The sequence below is a fragment of the Phalacrocorax aristotelis genome, chromosome 1, assembly GCF_949628215.1.
Source record: "Phalacrocorax aristotelis chromosome 1, bGulAri2.1, whole genome shotgun sequence".
Classification (NCBI taxonomy): domain Eukaryota; kingdom Metazoa; phylum Chordata; class Aves; order Suliformes; family Phalacrocoracidae; genus Phalacrocorax; species Phalacrocorax aristotelis.
This window is the reverse complement of record NC_134276.1, coordinates 217,248,600-217,272,519: the sequence shown is the minus strand read 5'-3', so window position 1 is coordinate 217,272,519 and position 23,920 is coordinate 217,248,600. Positions and strand designations below refer to the sequence as shown.

General features: G+C 48.9%; 1 protein-coding gene across 4 annotated transcripts in view; it reads right to left on the bottom strand.

The window, feature by feature from the left end:
• The window catches only part of TASOR2 (transcription activation suppressor family member 2), a 47,464-nt gene that overhangs the window by 15,873 nt on the left and 7,671 nt on the right, over nucleotides 1-23,920 (bottom strand). For 2 of the 4 annotated variants that reach the window (XM_075081767.1, XM_075081768.1), the window contains exons 2-15: nucleotides 20,078-20,223; nucleotides 18,501-18,596; nucleotides 16,833-16,905; nucleotides 14,613-14,704; nucleotides 13,821-13,958; nucleotides 13,568-13,692; nucleotides 13,448-13,467; nucleotides 13,244-13,343; nucleotides 12,410-12,510; nucleotides 10,075-10,178; nucleotides 6,830-6,902; nucleotides 6,643-6,717; nucleotides 2,048-2,848; nucleotides 821-1,057 (exon numbers count right to left, since the gene is read on the bottom strand). In XM_075081767.1, the coding sequence (XP_074937868.1) occupies nucleotides 821-1,057; nucleotides 2,048-2,848; nucleotides 6,643-6,717; nucleotides 6,830-6,902; nucleotides 10,075-10,178; nucleotides 12,410-12,510; nucleotides 13,244-13,343; nucleotides 13,448-13,467; nucleotides 13,568-13,692; nucleotides 13,821-13,958; nucleotides 14,613-14,704; nucleotides 16,833-16,905; nucleotides 18,501-18,596; nucleotides 20,078-20,223 (2,181 nt within the window). Of the gene's footprint in view, nucleotides 1-820; nucleotides 1,058-2,047; nucleotides 2,849-3,577; nucleotides 4,528-6,642; nucleotides 6,718-6,829; nucleotides 6,903-10,074; nucleotides 10,179-12,409; nucleotides 12,511-13,243; nucleotides 13,344-13,447; nucleotides 13,468-13,567; nucleotides 13,693-13,820; nucleotides 13,959-14,612; nucleotides 14,705-16,832; nucleotides 16,906-18,500; nucleotides 18,597-20,077; nucleotides 20,224-23,920 lie in introns of those variants that run through there. The other 2 variants (XM_075081769.1, XM_075081770.1) reach the window with 2 other exon arrangements.

The following is a 23,920-nucleotide window of genomic DNA, read 5'->3' as shown; positions in this document are numbered from 1 at the left end:
CACCCACGCTGAGGAAAAGTGCCACGTTTCAGGAACACGTGGCAATAAAAAACCAAGAACAACAGATAAACTAAGCCAGGGTGGCTAAATCGGTCTCCAAAGCCTCCACCTCCCCCAGGAAAGAGAAAAAGAGACCAGAGACCAATCTAAAGAAGGACATAAAAGCGTGAGTGTGAGAAAACACAACAAATTAACCGCAAAGGACTCTCCTGCTCCATCGTTTATTTTGGCACCATAATACTGGTTCTCAGTTTAACAGCAGACTCCCAGCCAGCACCTGCAGACGCTACACTCAGGGGCTGGCCATGCTGCCTCTTAAATCCGCTGCAGTCTGTCTGCGAAGGCTGCAACAATTCCACTCTTTAGAACAACTGGATTTACAACGTAACAGACTAAAAATCTAGGCACATGCTGGCTACGAGCAGAGGTTGTAACGCTCTGCCCATGAGCTGCCTCAACACAGTTGCAGAGCTCAGCAGTTAAAAAACATGAGGCTTTTTAAACTAGCCCAGCAGTTTGCCAAGGATGCAAACTGAGGGCTTAGGAAAGGACTCAGAAGAGCCCCCGTGTGGTTTGGACACCCTGTAATGGTGATTTTCACAGTCGCCTTCGTATTTTACACTATGAGTGTGTAACTGTGAGCCTGCAGGCTGTGGGGCAGCAGGTCTCAGACCCCAATCCAGACCCTCCACACTAAACGTTGTAAGGCCCTTCAGCTGATGCCGAACGTGCTGTTACTACCGTATGGGCATGACCTGACCGTGACGTTTGATGGTTCAGCTTTTAAAGGAAAGATTTCCACAGGGAACAGCTCTCTTACCACTTTCTGCTTGCTTTTTGGCTTGAGGTTTCAATGGGATGTTAGCCACGCTTTTTAGCATCTTACTTTTCACTGGCTTCGTGACGGTCTCAGCAACAGGAACCTTTTTCATGTCTGCGTTCTTCAGTGTCTTTGGTCTCTTTGTTGCCAAGCCAGAATCGTTGTGAGCTGAGGTTTCCTTCTGGACAGGTTCAGACTGCGTTTTGTGCACAAATTCTGCAGACAGGACCTCTGCACCTGGGACGAGGAAAAGGGAGGGCATTTGTTTTGGTTTGAGACATATTCAGATTTAAAAGGAATAATCGCAAAAAAATCCAGTTAAGGAAAATGGAAGGACTGCTCTAGAAGTGATTGGCAGCAGCAGAGTCTTCAGTGACTAATTTATGCATTTGATCTTACAAATGGGTTTTTTATTGATGCGAGTGATCAGTAAGCAGTTATTAAAAATTAAGCATCACTTCTTAAGCTCATTAAAAGCCTGCTTTCCTGACCTAGAATAGGTATTCTCCGGGGATAAGTCACTCTAATGCCTGCCTGGCACACTTGCACCCCGAGGGTGCTTATTTACCTCTCCAAGAGGCACACAAGAACCTCCCCCAGATCCATCAGCAACATCACTCAGCCCTGAGACAACGTGGCCCAGGCCAGAGCTCGACGGACTGCGAATTGGAGCTGACTTCAGCCCACAGCGGTCAGAGGCCGTGCCACCCCCGTACTGCATGACAGCTTCTAGAAGAGTAAGTTGGGTGTGATCAATCTCACACTTCTTGTTTCCTCAAGGCCACAGCAAGAAAGTTGACTCTCAGGGAGTCACAACATGACCACGTAGGGCAGCTAGTTATCTAGGCAGCCTATAATGACCACAGCCTTGGCAAATGCTCCTTGCCTGAGCCATCAACATCCCATGGACAAGGGATGCAATAACCATGACCTGGCTGATGCCCCTGTACAGTTGCTCCTAAGCAAAGGAAGGCAACAGCATAGATGACTGCACCGGGTTACAGGCACCTTCAATGAAATCCCCTGTCGTTGCCCTGGGCTCCTCAGGTTGAACAAGAGACTGTGGAGACATCACCACAGACCTATTTGGATACTCTCAGGAGGTGTCTGCGTGCTCTGAGCACCTGGGAAGCCGGCAAGGGGACGTGGCTCGTAGTGAACACTCGCTATCCCAGCTGATACCCCGGAGAAGCAGGAGGAAGTCAGTCCCATTTAAGTAGCACTTACCTCTTTTCCTTCTGTGTGGAAACTGCAAATTGGCTAATTTAAGCATGGGCTCGTTGGAACTGGCCATGAGCCCTGGCTTTTTAGGAAAAGAGAAATTTAAGCTGATTTTCTTCTTCTTGGTTGCTTTCCTGCCACTGTCCCCCATAGGATGCATTTGCATCTTGAGGGGTGACCATTTCTTCCTGGTGCTGGTCACAACTGCTCGGCTGGATTTCCTCCTGCTCTGCTGCACCCGTAGCTTGCTGGCTGAGTTGATGTCTTTTGTGGGCCCTTCACCACTCTGGTCCAGCCCCACTACGAGCTTTGGGTTTTCACTTCTGGCTTTTATTTCCACTGCTGTGCTGGGAGGAACAGGATCTGGTGGCACAGCTGAAGAGAAGTCCGCTTTACAATCGGCCTCTGAATCGCAGCAAAGGGACTGAACGGCACCAGTCAAACATCCTACGGCAGCCGACATTTCAAGAGTGTAGCTGCTGGGGTCGGAGAGGTAACGCTGCAGCTGGGAGAAGGACTGCTCCGAGTGTTTTCTGAAGGGATTAGTACGTTCATCCTCCATTGGTGAGAGGAGAGAAGAGGGAACTTCGCTGGTGTGACCAAAGGCAGGCTGTGGATTTTGATCAAGCTTTGCGTATTCCTGGAAGTGCTGTTTGATACATGCGCTGGTACTGACTGTGTCCCCCCATGAAGAAAAGCTAGCTTTCTGTAAGGCATAGTGAAGTCCAGGCAAAACTGAGGCTATTTTTAATGAGATGTCACTATCGTCACTATCTTCCCTTTCACCTTTTGGATCGTGCTTTTCAACTGTGAAAGGAAATCAAAATAGAATTTTACTCATATTAAAAAAGGATTCAATTCCCCGAATCACCTCACTGTTGCATGCTAAGAGAACATGAAAGCTAAGAAAAAGCCCCAGAAGCCAACCTACAAAAAGCTAGCCCCAGGGGCAACACCCTGTTTTGATGGATGTTTTTAATTGCCGAATGTAAGACAGAATTGCACGTGGGAGTCAAAGGTGGATTCAACTAAGATGAAAGACTGCTGTTGTATCAGCTAGCCCCCATTCTGCAGAAAAATATAGGGTGAGATTGCATACGTAGTGCTCTAAGTTCCTTCATTCCAGCAATTCTCACTAAATTCAACATTTAGGGCAGTCAGAGCTCTGAAAATACATGGGTTTTGTAGGGTTTTTTTAAACCTGTTGAGATTTAGGATTGCCTATGCAGGGTCTTTAGACTAGCACCATTTTCAGATCACTTGTGTGGTTTATGTCCCTGTTCAGATGCAACTTCCAGCAGCTACATCTCTATCTGCTGTCAGCGTAGGCAGACACAGTTCACATGAAGACCCCGCATTAGTGCTCTGGTGTGCAATGGGTAACACACACTTCCCTAAGCAGCCCTGGTGACCATATAAATAAAGAACACAAACCCCTGGGTGATTTTCTAAAGCTGAAGGACTGATCCTACAGAAAACAGTTGGTGCTTCTCATTTCAGCAGGACTAATGCCCTACCACGTACAGCATATCGTACCATAAAGTTTAGCTCCCAACAGGAGTCATCATGAATGAGCCCCAGAGCTCAAGGGTGCCTGCGCTCGCAGATGTCACCGTGGAAGTAGGCTCTGCTCGGCACTGCAGCATCCTCTTGGTGTCTGGAAACGCCTGGAGAGCCGGGGTGATATGCAGAGCCTGCCAGCGGAGCTCCCTTTCTGCACAAGCCAGACTTAGCCACCTTCATCTGCTGCAACCCAGCGGTCTGAGGTCGGCGCTTTCCACCCACAGGGCTGGCCCATCTGCATGTTATGATCAGACTCCGACGTTTCTTTTGGCTGCAGGGCCAGGCTGACAACCCCAGTGACCTTCCCCATCACATCTCTTCCCAGCAAGGCAAAGACATTTCTCTTCCCCTCCCAGATGTGTGATTTTCTTTACCTATTGGCCCTGCTGCTGCCTTGCACTGGCAACGCTGGTCCTTGTTACCAGCAAGCCCGGGCATCCCCGTGAGCCAGACCCCAGCTGCCTGCCTTTGCTGCTGGCTCAGGAACGCTGCGGCTTGTCTGCACAGCGGGCTTGTTATGCCTGCCCTACATTCCTCCTGACGGCTGTCTGGACAGGAAGAGAACAGCTTCAGAAGCCGCTTGTTTCGAAACAGGAAACATTATTCATGCTTTGAGTCTGAGCTGAGCAACTTCAAGTGTGTCTTTCCTTCACCCTCCTTTCCTCTTTGCATCACCCCTGCAGTCTTCGGTGACCATCCCTTTTCAACCCCAAGCCCCTGCACAGCTCTGCTTATCTTCACAGAAAGGAGAAGCCCTAAAGGAAAAAGGGTTTATAATCCCAGTGAGAAGAGGTCTCGGATGCAGGGGACAGCCAGGGCTGGCAGGGGTAACGCCGCTTGCGTAGGCAGAATGCGACAGCATGTGCAGTAGTCCTGCTGACACCAGAGGGAAAACATCTGGAAGCCATCAATGTTCAGATCATGTCGCGTAACAACGTGCAGCATTTGCTCAACACTATATCCTCTCTCCCTGCCTCTTTGCTTCACTGCCAGCTACTCTCTGGTTGCCCGGGCTTTGCCTCCTCTTCAGCATCAACACCAGCCACAGGCAACATCTGCTACAGCCCCAAACCTCCCTACCAACTGGCTGCTTGCACTGTCCTTGCTCTGAGATGCTCCTTAAGCCTGGTGCCCTCCCTTTTCTCCACCACTTTCTTCCACAATAACCTTCTTCAAGATAAATACCTCCTTGCCCTGTTCTCCTCTCCCCCAGCATACAGCGCTCGCAGTCAGCCTTTCAGGAACAGAACCCTCTGCTCTGGAAGGTATTTTCTGCCTGTTGCAGGGCTGGTCAGCAAGATCACAATACCTGGGGGGTCAGTTCCCACCTCCATTCTGCTCTCCAGGCGTTCTTCTCCCTCACCTCACCCAACTTCAGGCCCTTGCTTCAGCCATCACGGGAACAACCTGATCCCAGGTTTGACCTGGCATTTTGGATCTTCAGTCTGCCTCAGCAGGAGCCTGCCTCTCTCCTTTGCTACAAAAGAAACTAGAGAAGTTGCCAGGCTAATACAGCCACCAGCAGCACGTCCTTGAAGTTAGGCTGACTGAATTCAGGCAAAGACATCCACACGCCGCACTGCCAAGTTACCATCACATCCCTACCCGACTCACAAGCCCACTTTGTACACAGATCCCGAAGGAGGGAGTTTCTATAACTGGAGGTTAAACACTGAAACGGACAAAGCAATCCATGCTCGGATGTGCCGGTAGGTCCTGTCGGCTCTCCTGCCAATTTTGTCTTCTGGGGAGGGGAGCTGGGTATGTCCTGTGCAGCTCTGTCAGCAATGCCAGCCACCACTCACACAGAGGTGGACTGAAATACCACTGTATGCTGGTGTAAACAGTATCTTGGCTCGTCCCTGGGGTGACTCAACAAACAGCAAGCCAGAAGTTACAGAGAGAAAAAGGCCCCTGTTTATATGTTTATATGTTGCTTGGAGATCTGCAAGGCTGGAAGTATTACTGGTGGAGTGGATGCAATGACACGTGTGTGGATGAAGCTGTCCAGGGGAAGCAGAGCAGTAACTTTAGTCCACAAGAGGAAATCGTAGCGTGAATATTTCCACATAGACAGTGCAGCAAAAAGCCAAGAGATACAGAGAAAATCCGAGGCAAGTGAACAGAGGTTGAAGCTCATTCTTATTTCAAGATCTGCAGCTTCAAACGGTGCAACCTTTATTTTCTCTTATTTAGTGCCTCTGTGTTTGTTCTGCATGAAAAGTAGTACATTTTGGGGCTACAAACAGCCAGGTCCCAGAGCTGTGACTCACCTTGATGGCAGCAAAGCTCCACGGCTCTGCCCAACACCATCTCCCTGCCTCCCTGCCTCCCTCATCACACACTCTGACTGGTCATCACGGCCCCGCTACCAGCATTTACGCGTCCCACAGCAGAGAAGTCACACAATGCGGCTCAGCCTCCAAACCCTCACTGCTCTTTAGGGAGCAATGCCCCTTCCCCACCTCTGCTCTCCCTCCCCATGCCAGCAGTGCCCTTTTATGGAGCCCATTTTACTTGTTATCTCAGCAAAAAAAAACCAACTAACTTATCCTTTAGGGCAGGCTGTTTTCCTGCTGGTTTATCACATCACATCAGCTCCGTGCAGGGTCCAGCGAGTGCCATATGTCATGCTGTCCCCTACGCACAGCTCCAGAGCACCTTTAGTGACGTAAGCCTGGCTCTGCACGAGTCAGACTCCCACGTGCACACCTAAGACAATTCAGGGAGTGGATGCTGCTGAAACCTGACTGAAGGGGAGAAAAGTAATTATTTGTCATTCCCATAACTTCCTGCAAAGGGACAAGGATGTGCAGTGAATGGGCAAGGCAGGGAACCTGGTTTCGATCAGCTAAAAAATGCAGCATAGCTAGAGAGTTGGGACTTTTCTCTCCTCTTTCAACACCCTTTGCACTAAAGCTGTAGGTGGTTCTGAGCAGAGAAATCAGCTCTTCAAGAGGAACGTGTCTGTGGGGACCCTCTGGTGAGGATCCCACACCCAAAACAGTGTCTGAAGCCTGCAAAGGGAACCTCCCTACCTCTCAGGCACACCGACCGGGAGGAGGTGAACAGAAACAGGGCCAGGAGGCTGACGGGCTCCTTAGGGTCGAATCCTATGAAAGAAGGCAACAGGTTTGGTTTAGACCAAGGGTGCCCACCCTCCCTCTCTAAAACAGAGCAGGATGTTTAAGCACAGATACTGGTTTCTACATAGCCATGACTTACCATCATCTCGTGCCAAGGCAGAGGACGTGAGGAGGATAAGGACTCCTTGATCTTGTAAATATTTGATGATTGCCTATAACACACACACACAAAGTCAGAGCAACCACTCCCTTTTCTCCTTAGCACACTTTATGTCACTTAGCATGACTGTCAACAAGCCCTAACTGCCAGCAAATGTGTGCCGACACCGCCAGCTCATCTGCTGCCGAGGATAATGCTGTTCGGTCCCTGCCACTTGGGTCAACTGGGACCTGTAACCAAAAGTGTTCCGCTTATGTTGTTATACAGCTCAAATTCCTCCCATCTGTTCCTTAAAAAATAAGTATGCTTAGCCAAACTATCCGTAATTAAAGAACAAGGTTAATAATTTTAGTCCCTTCAGTTCAAAAGCTCCTGGGCATCTCAGCCGGTGATTGCTTTCTGCAGCCCAAGGAGGCAGTTTTTCCAGCAGGGAAAGCAAAGCTGGACACCAGCATCTGACAAAACACGACCAACCGTTCCAGCCACAAGCCTGACTGAGGTTCAGGCCATGCAGCTTATTAGCAGCATCGGTATCAATGAATACGTGAAAAATAAATTTGCTGAGTCTAAGAGGCTCCTGAGACTGTCTCAGAGCTGGATGACTGCATGTCTAAAAAGATCATAGAATCACAGAATCGTTAAGGTTGGAAAAGACCCTTAAGATCATTGAGTCCAACCGCTAACCTACCACTGCCAATCCCACCACTAAACCATATCCTCAAGCACCACTTGTGGTGCTTGTCTTGCAAGCCTGCCCTTCTTTTAAATACCTCCAGGGATGAAGACTCCACCACCTCCCTGGGCAGCCTGTTCCAATGCCTGACAACCCTTTGGGTGAGGAATTTTTTCCTAATATCCAACCTAAACTTCCCCTGGCGCAGCTTGAGGCCATGTCCTCTCATCCTAGCACTTAGAGGCTTTTCTTGTGTTTGGGTGTTGGTTGATACTTCAGCGCAGAGCTTGGCTTGGACCACCTTTCCCTCTGTGGAGGCATCCATTTGGATCTCTTTCTTCCATGCAGACATATCTTTCCAAGAAACTTACAGGAACTGAATAACCCTAGGGCTTCTAATGCTCTGTGAAACTTTGCTGATCCCATTCAGTATGTTCAGATGTAACAGAGGAATTGGACTAATGCCCACAGCCTCATTTCCTCACTTTCAGGATAACTGAACAACTTTGGAAATGCTGAACAATTGCAGTGTAATATTCGCTATTCAGAACAGTAGCTCCTTGCTTTGGTTGTCTCAAGTCAGCAGAGCAGAAGGGATAAGAGCCAGCATCTCTGCTGCAGAAATCCAGCTCAGTGAAACAGCTGTGATTTCTCACCAACAGGATGATTTTCAGGCAGGTGAGGAAGTAAGTCAAGCCACAAAGCAGCAGCCATCTGACACAGAGCTGAGAGACATCACTCAGCTGCACTCAGAGTAGTGCAGCTGCCTTCAGGCAACCCCACCTAGCCCCAGCCACCCTTTCATTTTCGCTTGGGCCCTGAGCAAGGTGAGTGCCTGGCTCATGCACCACTGAAAGGGAAAGGAGACAGAGAGCATTTTTCATTCATACTCATGGGAACTGCCACCAAAGTGGATTCACCCCTGGGCAGCATGCTAAGGGGAGGGCGGAAGCACACCCAAATTGGGCTATGACTGTTTCCGCATTAACATAGGGGTGATATTTTAATCTAATTTGACAGATATATGACGGTAGGGAAGCTCTAGGGAAACAGTACTCCTGCTGACTTTCAATACCACATTGCTCACAGCCACAACTCAACTATCTCATCTTCCCTGACTCCTTCAGAAAGCCCAGATCTGCTGGGCTTGGCAGGATGTATGTTACAACCCTCAGTGGCTGCAGACATGGTGTAATGCACCGGAACAAACGGTTGTCATGGATCCCAGTAAGAAAGGCACTTGGACTCTGAAAAGTATTGATTAAAATACCTTTTACTGGTGAGAACAGGAGAAGAAAAAAGGGATAGCATAGATAAGCTTATGCCCCTTCACATGCTGGGAACCTCAAGACGAGCTGCAGCACGGACAGATCTGCGCCCCAACCGGAGGGCCAACAGACGCTGCGTGCTTCAGGATTACCTGCACGTGAAGGGATGTTAAGATTGTCTTTGCTATCCCCTTTTTTTCTTCTCATGTTGTTACCAAAGATAATTTAATCAATACTTTAGGGAGTCGGGAGTGCGTTTCTCACAGGGATCCACAGCAAACACTTGCTCCGGTACGTTGCATGGGGGAAGCTGCACGTTGGTGGGCAGCACGTCAGCAGCGCCGCACAGCGATAGCACATCCAGGCAGTTCATGGACTGCTGCCAACTTATTGTGAGGGGAGGATGTGCCCAGCCAGCAGTGAGTTTGGTGAGTTTGTGGCCACGAATTTGCAATCCTGAATCTACAGGAAGCATCAGATGTAAGAGAGCAACCAGCAGCAGCAAAGCCAAACCCAACCCAATCACAAATCCCAGTGGAGATGCAGGTGCTGGGCTCCACAGGGGTGAGGTTTAACCCTTGGAGTCACAAGGGGATGTGACAATCACACTGGGAACAAGAAGACCCTGGTGTGCTGGAAAGAAGCCTTATCAGATAACAGGGAAGCAAGGGAAATTCCCCATTATAAAAAGGATAAATCTCAACATCTGCAGAGCTCCTGAAAGCCCGTGACGTTTTGGCAGCATAACTGTGAGCATCTAGCTGAGTGGGGGCTGTTTTTCAGCCATGCAGGATAAAGGCAGGCACGTGACAGCTTAAGTCTTTTGCTTAGTAATTATCATTTTGGCATTGGGGGACTTTGCTTCTGCTTTCTTAATATATGGGATCCCTTTGGAATCCTTGACCACCACGCTGTTCGCAATGCAAGGTGGAAAATCATTAATAAACACTCATAAACATTAATAAAATCATTAATAAAATAATCTCATCTGGCATAAGCATAGCCAAAGAAGAGGTTTGCCTTGTACAACGCCTTCTGCTCAGCTGGGTATGCTCACCCTAGAAATCAGTTCCCAGCTCATAGTGGGTAATCTTCAGTTAACAGCTTATCTACAGAAAGCCTAAACCATGTTTGAGAATAACAAAGCAGGAAAATAATACTTAAAGCCGGGAAATTCACTCCATTTTGCATTAGTTCAGAACCTGTGAATAATATTACCGAAAGTTTCAAGAGTTCATTTAAAAGGCCACTTTCCTCCCAGAACAATGCTTTGAAATACTTACCAAGTCTTTTTCCTTTAGATTTTCTACTAACTGATCCATTTTATATTGATCCTTTTTTGATATTTCTACTTCATATAGACTGAAGTAAACACCCTTAAAGCAAACTGCAGACAAAAGAGAGAGAATTTGACGTTGAAATAGTGCCTTTTGCATGAACTCTGAACAAACAAGTGCTTCTGTACCAGGAAGATGGGTGTGCAATTGGTGGAAGCACTGGGTTAAAACAAACAAACAAACAAAAAACTACCCCCGAAAACCCCAAACAACTTATCAAGATTTCCTAAGCTGGTATATGCATTCATATCGCAGGGAGCTTCCTCTTCAACCCATGGTTCACAAGAGATGTTTCGTATCTTATCACTGCACCTAATAAAATCAATTTAACCAATGCTGTGTCCTTCAACAGAAACAGGGAGCCTTTCAGAGGGATATAGCTCGTTCTAACATGCCACAATCTCCCCTCCTATGGGATATTCCTTATTCTGCACTCTGATCCCCAGGGGAGTTTAACAAAGGCAAGATCTCGGTCCCACCTTTACCCCTCCTGATCTTGCTGCAAAACTCTCCTGCTCAAGTATTTCCTGTCTTTCACCAGCCAACTATAAAACTGTGGCTCCATAGCACCTTCATCAAGCATTGCTGTGGCCTCCCCCCACATCTCCTGCCTCCTCCCCTGCCCTGGCACTATCCTGTGCCCATCTGTACTGCAAGCTGAATGCTAACCTCCAAAACAGGCTAGCCGTCACCCAGCCTGGTCTGTGCCCTGACCCAGCTCAGCAAAGCTGATACACAGATGGGAGGCAACACTGCAGCAGTCCACACTTATTTTGGTGCAAAATGACATGGAAACGCACCTGGAGCTTCTGCAAATCATATCCAGAGCTCTCCATGTGCAACCTACAGTATCTGTGTCCATAACTGTGTGTCCGCTGCAATGCACAGCCACTCACAGGAGTGCTCAACACCCCGGGGCTGAGAGCTGCCAGGCTTGTCAAAACTCCAACCCAAAATATCAATCCTAGAATCACAGAATGTCCTGAACTGGAAGGGACCCACAAGGATCAGAGAGTCCAACTCCTGTCCCTGCACAGGACACCCCAAATTCACACCAGGGCTCTGAGGGCCTTGGCCAAGTGCTTCTGGAATATCGCCAGCCTTGGTGCCGTGATGCCTCCCTGGGGAGCCTGTGCCAGGGCTCCACCACCCTCTGGGGGAAGAACTGTCTCCTAATGCCCAGCCTAACCCTCCCCTGGCACATCTCCCTGCCATTCCCTCGGGGCCTGGCGTTGGTCACCAGAGAGCAGAGACCAGCCCTGCCCCTCCTCCTCCCCTCGGGAGGGAGCTGCAGAGCGCCATGAGGGCTGCCCTCGGCCTCCTCTGCTCCAGCTGAACAAACCCAGGGACTTCAGCTGCTCCTCGTACCGTTTCCCCTCTAAACCCTTCCCCAACTCCGTGGCCCTTCTCTGGACATGCTCCAGTACCTTTATACCCTTCATGTCCTGTGGCACTCAACGCTGCCCACAGCACTCGAGGTGAGGCCGCCCCAGCGCAGAGCAGAGCGGGACAATCCCCTCCCTCAACCAGGTGCAATGCAGTATCAGCAGTATGATCCCCAAAGTGTAATTAGACTCAGGTCAGACACACTGACCAGGGCAGAGAGTGGTTGACGATAGGCAAGTCGTGTCTCTTAGTACCACAGTAGAGCCCTTCTCTCCCTTCCCGAAATCCATGCTTGTATTTGCTGATTGCTGAGCATTCCCTGCCTCTCCCCAAGGTTTCTGGAGTCCTCTTCTCTCTCATGCTGCCACTCACTGTCAGTCTCCTTGCAGTGACAAGTAGGTTACCCATGACCCAAAGCTGCTGCAGGCAGCCACATCTTTTGGCTTTGGCTGGCAGCTACGTCCATCCACCCAGATGCAGGAGACACTGGGTCAGACCCCAGGAGGTGGAGTGTTCCTCACCTGGTGGGGAGATCATGTAAGAAGGGGAAAGTTCGTCTCCCTGCATTTGCTCTCAGTTGCACCATGTTTGGCACCTTGCAGAATGGGAACCCAGGTCTCCAAACAGGGTCTCTCCCACCCTATCCTGTCCCAGGAATGGGCTGATTAAAGGGCTGATTTGGGAAGAGGATTGTATCATACCAGGAGGCCACATGAAGTGCGGACAGGAACAGATCCCTGTGCTGCCTTGGCATTTTCCCTCGCTTATCCGCAATCAGCCACCGTTCAAGACAGGACCCAGCACTATGTGGACCTGAGCTCTGACCCTCCATGGCAATTCCTTTGGCACAGCACTAGCATATGCTACTCATCATGCCATCGGATTTTGCACTCACCTTCATTCTCAGTGTAATTTTTTTTCCCAAATGCAGCTTCTGGTAGCTTTTTCTTCAAGTCGGACAAACCCATGACATGGTGAATGTCCAGGTTGGGAGGCCTGTGGGGATAAAGCAGCAGACGGTGAGATCACAAGCATAAAAGGCTCTCAGGATTAAGCACAGCAAAGAGCCCTGGTTGCCCTGGCACTGTGAAACCTGAGAGAGCAGCTCTGGAGAAGGCTGGAGACTGTGCAGCTTGCTTAGCACTTTGCTGATTTGAGGATCCTGTTTGTAAACACCTCCAAATACTGACATTGGTTGCTGTGTTACTGGCTGTTTAAATTACTGCCTTCTGGTTGGCTTCTGACTGCTGAGGATTTTAAATGTCTCTTTTTTTTTTTTTTTTTGAATGCTTTTTGACAAGTTACCTCAATCCTTTATTGATCGGTAAACACAACTGGCTGATCACACATGCACCATCAGGAAGCCCACTTCTCACAAGAAAAGTCCCGAGCAGGAATAATTAATTTGGAATAAACATCCCAAAGCAGCTAACAAAAAGAGATAACAACAAAATACAGCCGTTTCTGGCTGCAGTTCAGGGCCTGATCTCGTATCCTCACCCAGCTTTTGCTGTAACACTGCACCGCTGGCTGCTCAACACCACTTTCCTGACACTGATGACTGCCCCGACAGTGCAAGTGCTAAGTGGGTACAGTGCAAGAAGATGTTGATCAGCGAAGGGATGGGGCAGAAGAGACAAAATTGGCTTTTACTGGTACACAGACACCCAAAGGTGTAATGCTTCACACTCCACAAATTGCACAGAAAGAAAAGAAAGGGGGAACTTACAGCTGGGCTGGAATCGTGGAGCTGTACGGGGTCCTCAGGGCGATGCTGCACAAAAGCTGGCCCCGGATGGAGAGCTGCCCCCTCCATGGACAGTACAACGCTACAGGGGAAAGGGAGAACGGCTCAGAGAAAGCAGCAGAGGAGAGGAGGGCAAACAGAGAACGGTACATTTATAAAACAAAAACAACCACCAGACGCTCCTACCTTTGTGGTTAAGCTCAGGTCTAGAGAAAAAGGGAGAAAAAGAGGAACATTTAGCAATGGGAAAAAGAAAACATCCCACAAAAGCAACCAGGTATTTTGGAACGACAAGAAGTTGCTTACAGGCTCTCTATAGCTAAGACGGACATTTCCTTGGGTTCCCTGTACTGGCAGGCGATGACTATGTACGGGCAGATCTGCCTGGGCCGCTCTGCAGTGCTGCCATCGGACACTTCGTACATGTAATACTGGGGTGAGAAGGGAAACACTGATGAAAAAAGCCACGTTGAGGAACGAGTGAGGCACCTGGGCCAGCGCTGTGCTCCCCTGCGGCCCGCAAGCGAGCTGTCTGCACAGCCCTGTTGCAAACCTATACCTGGCTCTGCTCGAAGGCCTGGCAGTGGCTGGTCTTTGACGTTATGCTGTTTCTGCTCACAGCAACGTGGCAGTCATAGCCGGGAGATGGGCAGGTATAGCTCGTTGTGTAATTCTCAGATACCACCTTGACTTTCCCCTGTGCCGGAAAATTTACCATTAAAAAAAAAAAAATTACACAAAATTGTTTGCAGAAACTTATTTTAAAAGACTCCTGAATCCTCCTTTTCCCCCAAGACAGCGTTGCTGGCAGCCCCACATTCCACACTGCGAGGGGGCTCTGTTCATTTGCATCCTTCTGAACAGGAGGGCCTGACTTGGCCAAGCTCATCACAGCAGACAAACCTGCGCTGCTCAGGAGAGCCAACATAAGCAGTGTGTTTTCCGTGCCAGCTACAGAGAGCAGGAGCCTATGGGGAGGGGAGAAAGGTTCCACACACCAGTCCCAGAGAGGAAGGGGACTGGGCTGTGATCTCAGCCGCCTTAAGGTTACCCCCTCAAATCCCCCAAATGCATGAGAATCCAGGGAAAAGGGAGACACTATGGGGAATTTTGGATCTCCACGGTGGAATTTGGAAGGACTGCTACATCCTCTACTGCCCTGCAGGCCACCAGCCAGGCCCAGTCTGATTTCTTGTTTTCTAGTCTGACGCATCCCATAATAAAAACCCCAATGAGTCTCAGAGCTGATTTTACACCCCACCCCACCACAGTTATGGGCGTCAATATCTCCTTAAAAACTGCTTGCACTTCTGAAAACCATTCCACCTAAAAAGAAAGACTTGCATTTTACCTTAATTAGCTTACAAATGACAATATAGCCTGATTTTCCATGATACCAGGGTCTCGGATGAAGACAATCTGCATACTTGGAAATATAAACTCCTGTGAAAACAAAGCAATGCAAGATATCGTCAATCGTCTGTTGAGTAAAGCTGATTGCAAAAAAAAAAAACCCTGTAAAAAAGACCCTCCTTGTGGGAACAGGAGTCTCCGCAGAGCCAGTGCTGCAAACCAGAGTAGCACTTGCTCCTATAAAAAGGGTGAAACTCCTTCTGACTCTTCCATTTTTTGACTGCTGGTGTGGAACAGCATTATATCTTTCAGGGTCAGCTCTAAAAAAGGAGTTAAGCTGGGTTTCTCCTGGGAGAAGTAGCCCAGCTAACATCAGTTCTGCCCACCCAACATGAAAACAGACCGACTGAGGGCTTGTCTCTTACATGAAGACCTGCGAAGGGCTTTCAGGTCAGCCTGCAAGCGGGGCAGGTACTTTGCTCAATTTGGAGTCACACAAAGGCAACGTGGATATTTACAGATGGGGAACACACACTGCAAAGGCATGAAAGCAGGCCCATGGCATGGCATAGACCCTCCCAGGCCCCTTCCTTGGCTCCTTATGGCCCTTCAGTGTTCCAGATGCCAACATGAACCTTCCACCCTGTGACAATCCGGGGAGTGCAGCACAGACTGGGATCCACCTGGCTGGAGAGCAGCTCTGTGGGAAGGGACCTGGGGGTCCTGGTGGGCAGAAAGCTCAACATGAGCGAACAGTGGCTGCTGTGGCCAAGAAGGCCAACAGGGTGCTGGGTTGCATCAAAAAGGGCATCGCCAGCAGAGAGAAAGAAGTCATCATCCCGCTCTACTCAGCGCTTGTCAGGCCACACCTGGAGCGCTGTGTGCAGTTCTGGTCCCCACTGTACAAAAAGGATGTGGACGGGCTGGAAGGGGTCCAGAGAAGGGCCACCAAGATGACCAAAGGACTGGGAAGCTGCCATACGAGGATAGGCTGGGAGAGCTGGGTTTGTTCTGCCTCAAGAAAAGGAGGCTCAGAGGGGATCTCATCACCATGTACCAGTACTTAAGGGGCAGCTACAAAGAAGATGGAGACTCCCTTTTTACACAGAGTCCCATGGAGAGGACAAGGGGGAATGGACACAAGTTGCTCATCGGGAGATTCCGATGGGACACCAGAGGGAAATTTTTCACAGTGAGGACAGTCACCACTGGAATAATCTCCCCAGGGAAGGGGTTGGCTCGGCCACGTTGGACACCTTCAAGAGTGATCTGGACAGGGTGCTGGGCCATCTTGTCTAGACTGGGCTCGTCCTAGAAAGGTTGGACTAGATGATCCCTAAGGTCCCTTCCGACCTGGGATTCTGTGATTCTGTGACAAGGCCTATTCTGACATGGCTTATTCTCATCCCCTCTCCATGCTCAGGGCATAAGATATGTAGATTTATTGGGGTCTTCACTCTTCACTCCTGCTTTATATTTGTAGACAAGATGGGTAAAGAAGTACATGGTGGGGGGAAACAGGGACTGGGCAGGTGAAGGGCTAAAAAGAGACACACCGTAATATTAATCTCAGTCCGTCAGGAGTAAGATATACACCCAGAAAAATAACCAGTTCTTGCTTGTTTTTGCATTTGCTGCCATTGACTGTTCAATAATTAGGTGTCTTGGCCTGCAAAGACTTGCGGGATGAGCACTGGGAGATGTTCTGCTTCTGGCAAAAGGATTTCTCCGAGTAACATGTCCGGCACTGCATGTCTTGAGGCCCCAGACCTTTGGGCAAGGAAACAAGCAGAGCACGAAAAGGGCTTCGACACGTCACAATCTGCTCTGGTTATTAACAAGACTGGCAAAAGTTCAGCAATGGACTCTGAAGAGCAAACCAGTAGGGAAAGCTGCCAAAAAGCCACTTTGGTGACAAAGTTGTTATTAATGAGGGGAAAAAAAAACTGAAATGGAGAGGTGAAGAGACAATAACATTCCCTGGGGAAGATCCCACCCTCACCTGGTTTAGCTGGTTAAGGGACAGAAGGAAAGCACTGCTGCTTGCTTGATCCAAACAAATGCAGTTTCCCATGTAAGAAACACAGGAGTTTCTGCAGATCTTTGCGGTAAATAACAAGGCAGTATCAGGAGTTTCTCTGGGCTTTTGCTTTTGTTTTTAAAGGAGTTGATACCCCCAGAGCAGTAGGTCTCTTGGTCCTCTGAATGGAAATCTTACCTTTTGCTGGGTCACCAAGTGTGGAAATAGAACTGCTGTTCACACGGAGGCCTGTCTGACACACCTCTTTTGCCTTCAAAAGAAGAGACAGCCTCTTTTACCATCTATTTTCAAAGATACGGGGCACAGCTACTGAAATCTGTAGCATGACAGTTGGCAAAACACTTGCAACAGGCAAACAAGTGCTGCAAGTCAATTACAGGTTGTTACAGTCCCAAAACACCCACAGCATAAAGAAAACTAAACACAATGTCCACAGGAAGAACCAACAGGAAGAATATCTGTTGTTTCAGATACTAAATGCTCGTATTTATCATACGTTGTTACAAAAAACTCTGTGGAAGGAAAAGCTTAGAAAAATCTGGAAAAAATCCAGCATCTCCAGAAAGCACTGCAAGCGCAAGGCTGGACTTTGAGCTTTCTTTATCTGCATGGGCAATTTGTGGAAAAATAAATGTAATGGGGCTGGCAGGAAGGCAAAGGACTTTTGCTACTCTGTGCTCACTCCTCCATAGGCACAATTACTGCCTTGGGAGCATCTCACTAGCTTTGATTTAACCCACGTCCAAAGCAGGTTCATCAAAGTCTGTGAAGACCAAATGTATATTGAAAAGAGACTGACAATAGGAGCAGTTGGAACTCACTGCGGTGAGAAATAAAAGCAAACCAGTCAAACTACTCAGTCCTTTTGTAAGCAACACGAAGCACTAATCTCACTTCTCTGATATGATTAGATCACTAACTTCTGACTCCTAAAAGGCGAGTGTCTAGCTTAGACTAGCCAGCTAGACCTCTCCTTGGAACAACGGAGAGAGAGAGGCACCTCTGGAGCGCGATTTAGCCTGAGGATTCTTGATGCCTGCATTAAAAAAGGTCCAACTGTCCTCTGCAGAGCTCCCTCTTTCCTAGGGTCTGTACAAGGAGCTCAGTCACTTGGCACAGACTATGCTAAACTTCAGACAGCTAAAATGAAGTGGGACAATTCCTGCTCCCAACCCAAGGCTGAAAGTGGTTTATTTTGCTATAGCTCAATCCAAACTGAACAGAACTAAACTGCATTCAGGCCACTCTCATCCTGAACAAAACCACCCCTACAGTCATTGAGGATGGCATCACTAAATCACGTTAAACATGAATTCCCACTAGATTTCCTGAGCATCCTTGTGCAGACAAAATCTTCCCACAAAATCAGAAGGATCCTTGTGAAAAATGGGCAGGAATAACTATCTCCCGATAGCTATGTCAGGCTGTCTCTCCACCTAGATGGTAAAACCAAGGGAACTTGCCCAAAACCACCGGACAAACTCCTTTCTTCTGTCACAAAGGCTCTTTTCTCTTCTAAGCGTACGTGAAAGGTTTCGCCTGCCTGTACTTGACCATAAATTCACTGGGACAAAGGGAGACTCCTTCTTTCTCCCTGCTGAGGGCAAAGGAGGCAGCCAAATCTCAAACATTAACCAACTGGAGAGATGCCAAACAAGGTCCATCACTAAAACCTCCCAGGAGCTGCTTTCAGAACTAGCTCTGGACTATTTATACATTAGTAATTGCACTGGTAACCGGGGTACAGAGAGCCGGGACACTTCAGTCAACAGGTCTGCTGGGACAGAGCACGTGTGCAGGCACTCAGCATCAAACTTATTAAGCTGAATGAACATTTCAGGTTACCTCTTCTTCATTATCAAACAGGAGAAATGCAAAGGTCTCTTCCAGCTCCTCCTGGCTGTACCCAGCGGCTTCCTTTGCTTGGGCAAAAGCTTGGAGCTGCAGAAGACACAAGAACACTTTGTTCTAGTCCATTCACGCCAGAGCCAAGTGGCGTGCGTGCATGGTGTGAGGAGAGCGTGCCCCACGTACCTCCAGTCATGGTCAGTATGGGGCAGCTGGCAGCAGCCACCTGATGCTGGACCAGCTCGTGTGCCCACACATCATTCCCTCCCCGAGGCACACGTACACCCAGTCTCCTACCACAAGGCCCCCAGTCCACGCATCTGTCTGTCTGCCTCTGCCTTTGCCCCCAGCAGAACCTGTTCAATGTCCTCCAAGGGAGAGCAGGCACACCCAGCCCCGCAGCATCACGCTGTGCTCATCCCAGGGAAGTCCAGCCTCGTTCCACCCCGCCCCTCTTGCCACACATCGTTGGCTACTGGGGAGCTTGTTCCACCGAGCAGCACATGGACTGGTGGAGTTTCACATTTAGTAGCTGGCAATGGCCGTCAGAAGACAAATCATCTCAGCCATGAAGATGCCTGCAGAAGGGGAGATGCTTGGAGGCACCTCTCTTTTTCTGTCTCCACTGACCAGGAAAGCCTAGATTATTTGACCAGAGGGAAGGTGCTATCATGCAACTACAGCTCAGAGGGTTTGGCTACAGCCAAATAAGACCTTACTCCAATTTCTTTTGTCTGATAATTAAAGCAGAGCACGTTCTCAGTGCAGGCAGGGAGAACATCACGGGAGCAAACAGAGCTGGGTCTGAGTCCATGATGTTTTGGGGCTTTAATAAAAGCGGTTGTAGAAGTTGTGTTTTTAAACGGGGTTAGAAGATAAGAAACCAACAATCTCATCATTGCTTTTGCTTATTTTGGCAAATCAACAAATTACTTGATTCCTGCTTTCTCAGTTTTTTATCCAGCTCCACAATTACTATCCCAGATTTAGGTGGCCAAAATGTCTAAACTCTATTTAATTCATGACAGCAAGCAGAGTGGTCATCTCCAGTCCCCAGAGGAGACAGCCTGTCTTCCATACCAACGACAGTGGGACTGAAGGGATGAAGGCATTTTAAAAGCGGTTCTGTACACGCCCCAGTCAGCTGAAGAAAGGGAAATGGGGTTAAAACTGGTCCCTGCACAGGTGTGAGGGCGCTCAAAAGAAATATCAGGTGGAAATCTGCCTTGCTGCGTATCAGAAGTGCAATAACACTAAAGCTCTCCTGCTAGGTATCAAACCAGCATTTCAACCTGCCCCGAAGGCCCGCTCCAGTAACTGCTGCCTCATGTTTGGCTACATTGGCTGAATGGACCTTTTGTTCCTGATCAGACTGGGAAAGAAGAAGCACAAGAAAGCAAAGGCTCCCTTCACTCAGGATCTGCAAATGGGGCTCTACAAGGCAGGCAGATCAGCCATGTGCTGCCAAGGAAAAACCTGCCAATAAACCAGCATTTACAGATGTCTGCAGCTTCCAAAGAAATGTCACCGTTTCCTGAGCCACCAGCAACCCCTTGCTGCCCCACCAGCCTTACCTCACTTAGGAAAACATCATTTTCCACCAGAATCGCTTGGCTGTACTGAAAACCGTCCTGAGATGTGGAGTACAGGTAGGAGCTCTGCAGCACTGAAACCGCCGTCTGCAAAAGGGAACTCGACTCTTCTGATTCTGGATGAAAACCTGGAGAAAGAAAGCAAAAATGCAGGTGCAAATATTAACTCTGGGCATCCGCAGATGAGTATGGGGCCTCAGCAGAGGCGGGTGGCAGCTGGGCGTGACTCACCGCAAACGGGCCTCATTTATCAAGCCCAGATCTCCACGGAGCAGATCAGCTCCATGGCTCCCACCAGGAGCAGCAGCTCCCCTCCAGCCATGCAACCCCCAAGTCTTTTCTGGCAAATTAAACTGCCCTTCCACAGGAAGAATACAAGCTCCCTGTTTACCAGTGAGCCCTTACAATTTTACCTTTACAACAGAAACAAAAAAAATAGTTAGCAACTACTAGAAGCGAAGCCTGGTGCTAAACTAACATTACGCTCTCTGAGCAGGTCAGTGTTTTCTCTTGTGCTAAAAAGTTACTTGGATTCATTGCACTCCTTTAGGGTGTGAGAGTTGATATCTGCACACGGGGAAAATATCAGTACATGCTCAGTTCCTCAGGGCTATCTGTTCTACTATAAAGACCTTCAGGTCTTGAGTGAGTGTGGTTTTCAGTACCACAAGAGCAAACCTTCCTTCAAAGCCTTAATGGGCAGAGTTTTCTCAAAGGCCAAATTCTCTCGACATCTCCGAAGGAAAACATCCCAGTTAAACACTTCCCACCAGCATCCCACCAAGAGGTCCCAAAGCAGTTGACACAGAACACCAACACAAAGGAAAACCCTGCAGTATTTGTGCTCTTGCAGCTGTTACGAGCCAAATACTAAGTAAAGCAGCCACTTAAACACAGGAAATCCTGGGCTCAGGCTCTGTTGCACTTTAAAAAACCTCTATTACCAGTGGTGATTCGTGAGCTACGCGGTTTCAAATCTGAAGTGGAGTCTGCAACATAGACACATTGAAAAGGTTTATTTCTTCTGACCCATAAGCTTTAGAAAATAAAGCTGTCGTCTATAAGGAAAGAAAGGTAGAACCGGTGAACCCCACCCGAAAAGCAGGTTTTTCATGCTGGTCACTCTTTAAGAAAAACCTCACCGAAATTTTTGAGGACAAACAGATAAGTTTTTCTTTTAACCTCTAAAGTAGAAAGGCCCGCGTTCCTCTGGAGATAAGCAAGATACCATCTGTTGACACCCTGCAACCTACTTGGTGTTTTGACTCCTGTATTTAAAGGGTAAATTTTAATCTTTTCTTCTTTTCATCCCCTCAATTAAAAAGAAGAAAAGGCATAATCACTCCCTATATCACAAATCCTGTTATTCCTCTCAAATTACTCCAGGCCAAAAAAGGACTTAATACAAGGAAAAGGAAAAATAACAGTTCAAATTGTGGGTATGAAACTCATTTAGCTACACTGTTCCAAGCCAGTTCAGCCAGTCCACACTACGGGGCTTAACAGGGGAAGGGAGACAGCGCCTGCATTGTCCCAAGCAAAGGAAAACCGGACAAGGCAAAAAGTGGGGGGAAACAGTACAAAAACAGCACTAAAAATGGTTCAAGGAAAAGCATATAGAGGGCAGGTGGGAATGGAAAGTGGGAGAACAGAAAGGAAACTCTTTAAATGTAATGCTGCCTCTCTTAAGCTTGCTCTGGGGTCTTTTATGCCCTCTGGCATTCCCTTTCTAAACCTCCCACTTTCAGCTGATGCCTCTGTAATCATTAGAAGCAGTATAAAAAGCACAAAACCTGGCTCTCCAGCGCAGAAGCATGAAAATAAAGAGGTCTTCCAGCTCTCTCTCAGTATTATACTTTTCTCCATTTGAACCTAATGACGATAGGAAGGGATATTAAGTTTGCTCACTTTTTTCCTCACTTGTCTTTCATTTTGCTCTGTGTCTCTTGCATCCTGTGGAATCACAGAATCCCAGACTGGTGGGGGCTGGCAGGGACCTCTAGATATCATCCCGTCCCACCCCCTTCTGGAGCAGGCACCCCCAGAGCAGGGGCACAGGGCCGCGTCCAGGCGGGGTGTGAATGTCTCCAGGGAAGGGACCCCACAGCCTCTCTGGGCAGCCTGTGCCCCTGCTCTGGCACCCGCACAGCAAAGGGGTTTGGCCTCATGTTCAGGTGGAACTTCCCGTGTTCCAGCTTGTGCCCGTTGCCCCTTGGCCTGGCGTTGGGCACCGCTGAAAAGAGCCCGGCCCCATCCTCCTGACACCCACCCGTCAGATATTTATAAGCACTGATGAGATCCCCCCTCAGGCTTCTCTTCTCCAGGCTGAACAAGCCCAGGTCTCTCAGCCTTTCCTCACAAGGGAGGTGCTCCAGTCCCTGATCCCCTTGGCAGCTCTGCGCTGGCCTTGCTCCAGCAGTTCCCTGCCCTTCTTGAACTGGGGGGCCCAGAACTGGCCGAAGCCCTGCAGATGTGGCCTCACTGGGGCAGAGCAGAGGGGGAGGAGAACCTCCCTCGCCCTGCTGGCCACACTCCTTTCCATGCCCCCCAGGACACCGCTGGCCTCCTTGGCCCCAGGGGCCCGGTGCTGGCTCATGCTCTCAAAGAAGCAGTCAGGGAGTTCAGACTCCTCCATGGGTATCAGATCAGGGAATCACACCCCAAGCTCACAGCTCTGCTCAAAGGCTCAGACCGAATAGAACATCCCTTTTTGCTTCTTGCTGGAGCACCACTACACTTGTGTCCGGAGTCATCCTCCAAGGAGAGACATCCCTGTCCTCAGCACCTTCTCCACCAGCCTAAACAAGCCCAGCTCCCTTGACTGCTCCTATGTCCCAAAAGCACGGGACTGCAGCGGGTACTATTTAATTTCACAGCTGCTGCTCCAAACCACCTCACTTTTCAGGGTGTGATATTCTACTCCTGCTCCTGATAGCATCTTGCAACTCTGCATCATCGACAAGTTTGGGGTCTTGGAGCATGAGAAAGGCCATGTCTAAATGTGTGAGCTTGGGAGCCAGTTGTGTGTTTCTGCACTGAGAGTGTGAGCCACCGAGTTAACAGAGAGAGGTTATGGGGTTAAAAACCCCACTGGGCGCAGAACACATTGAGGGTGCGGGGTGTTAAATCAGCAAAAGCATTGGATTTTCAGTATCTTTTGGGGTAAAAGTTGAAGGCTTTTAAAAGAAAAAAAAGCCTGGAAGCTCTTGGAAATGCAACATAAATAGCAAATTTGCAGGTGATAACTCAAACATTTGTTCCTCCCTGTAAGTTCATCTGCAGTGTAAAATTGAAAGTCCAAAAGGGGGGGAAAAAAGTTGCCATGGTAATATATGAATACATGAGATGAAACAATCCTAGAGCGTAGCACCGAGCCTGGCAGCTTGCTGTGACCCTCGTCTCCCCTTTCAGATTTAAGAGGCTCCTTCAGATCTGTTCACACCCTAAGGAAGAGCCTGGGCTCACAGAAATACATGCAAAACCCTGACACATCCAGGTTTCGTCTGCAGGAGCAGAAGGCCCTGCACAATCTCTGCGCAGGCTGTGAGGAGGCGAAAGTGAAAGTATCTAAGCCTGAAGTGAAAGTGTCCATTCCCCCCGGCCCGCTTGGACATGCCACTACCACCACGTGGCATCCTCAGGGAACGGGACTGACTTCTTGCACGGGCAGAGATGCATCGCAGCGCCGATGGCTGGAGGAGAGCTGGAGAAACCCAGCACACCTCTGCACCAGCACGGCCCACATGTACCCACCGTGGGCATTATCTGTGCCCTGAAATCCTTGGGGAGGGGATTTACAGCCAGTCCTGGTGATTTCCTACTGCA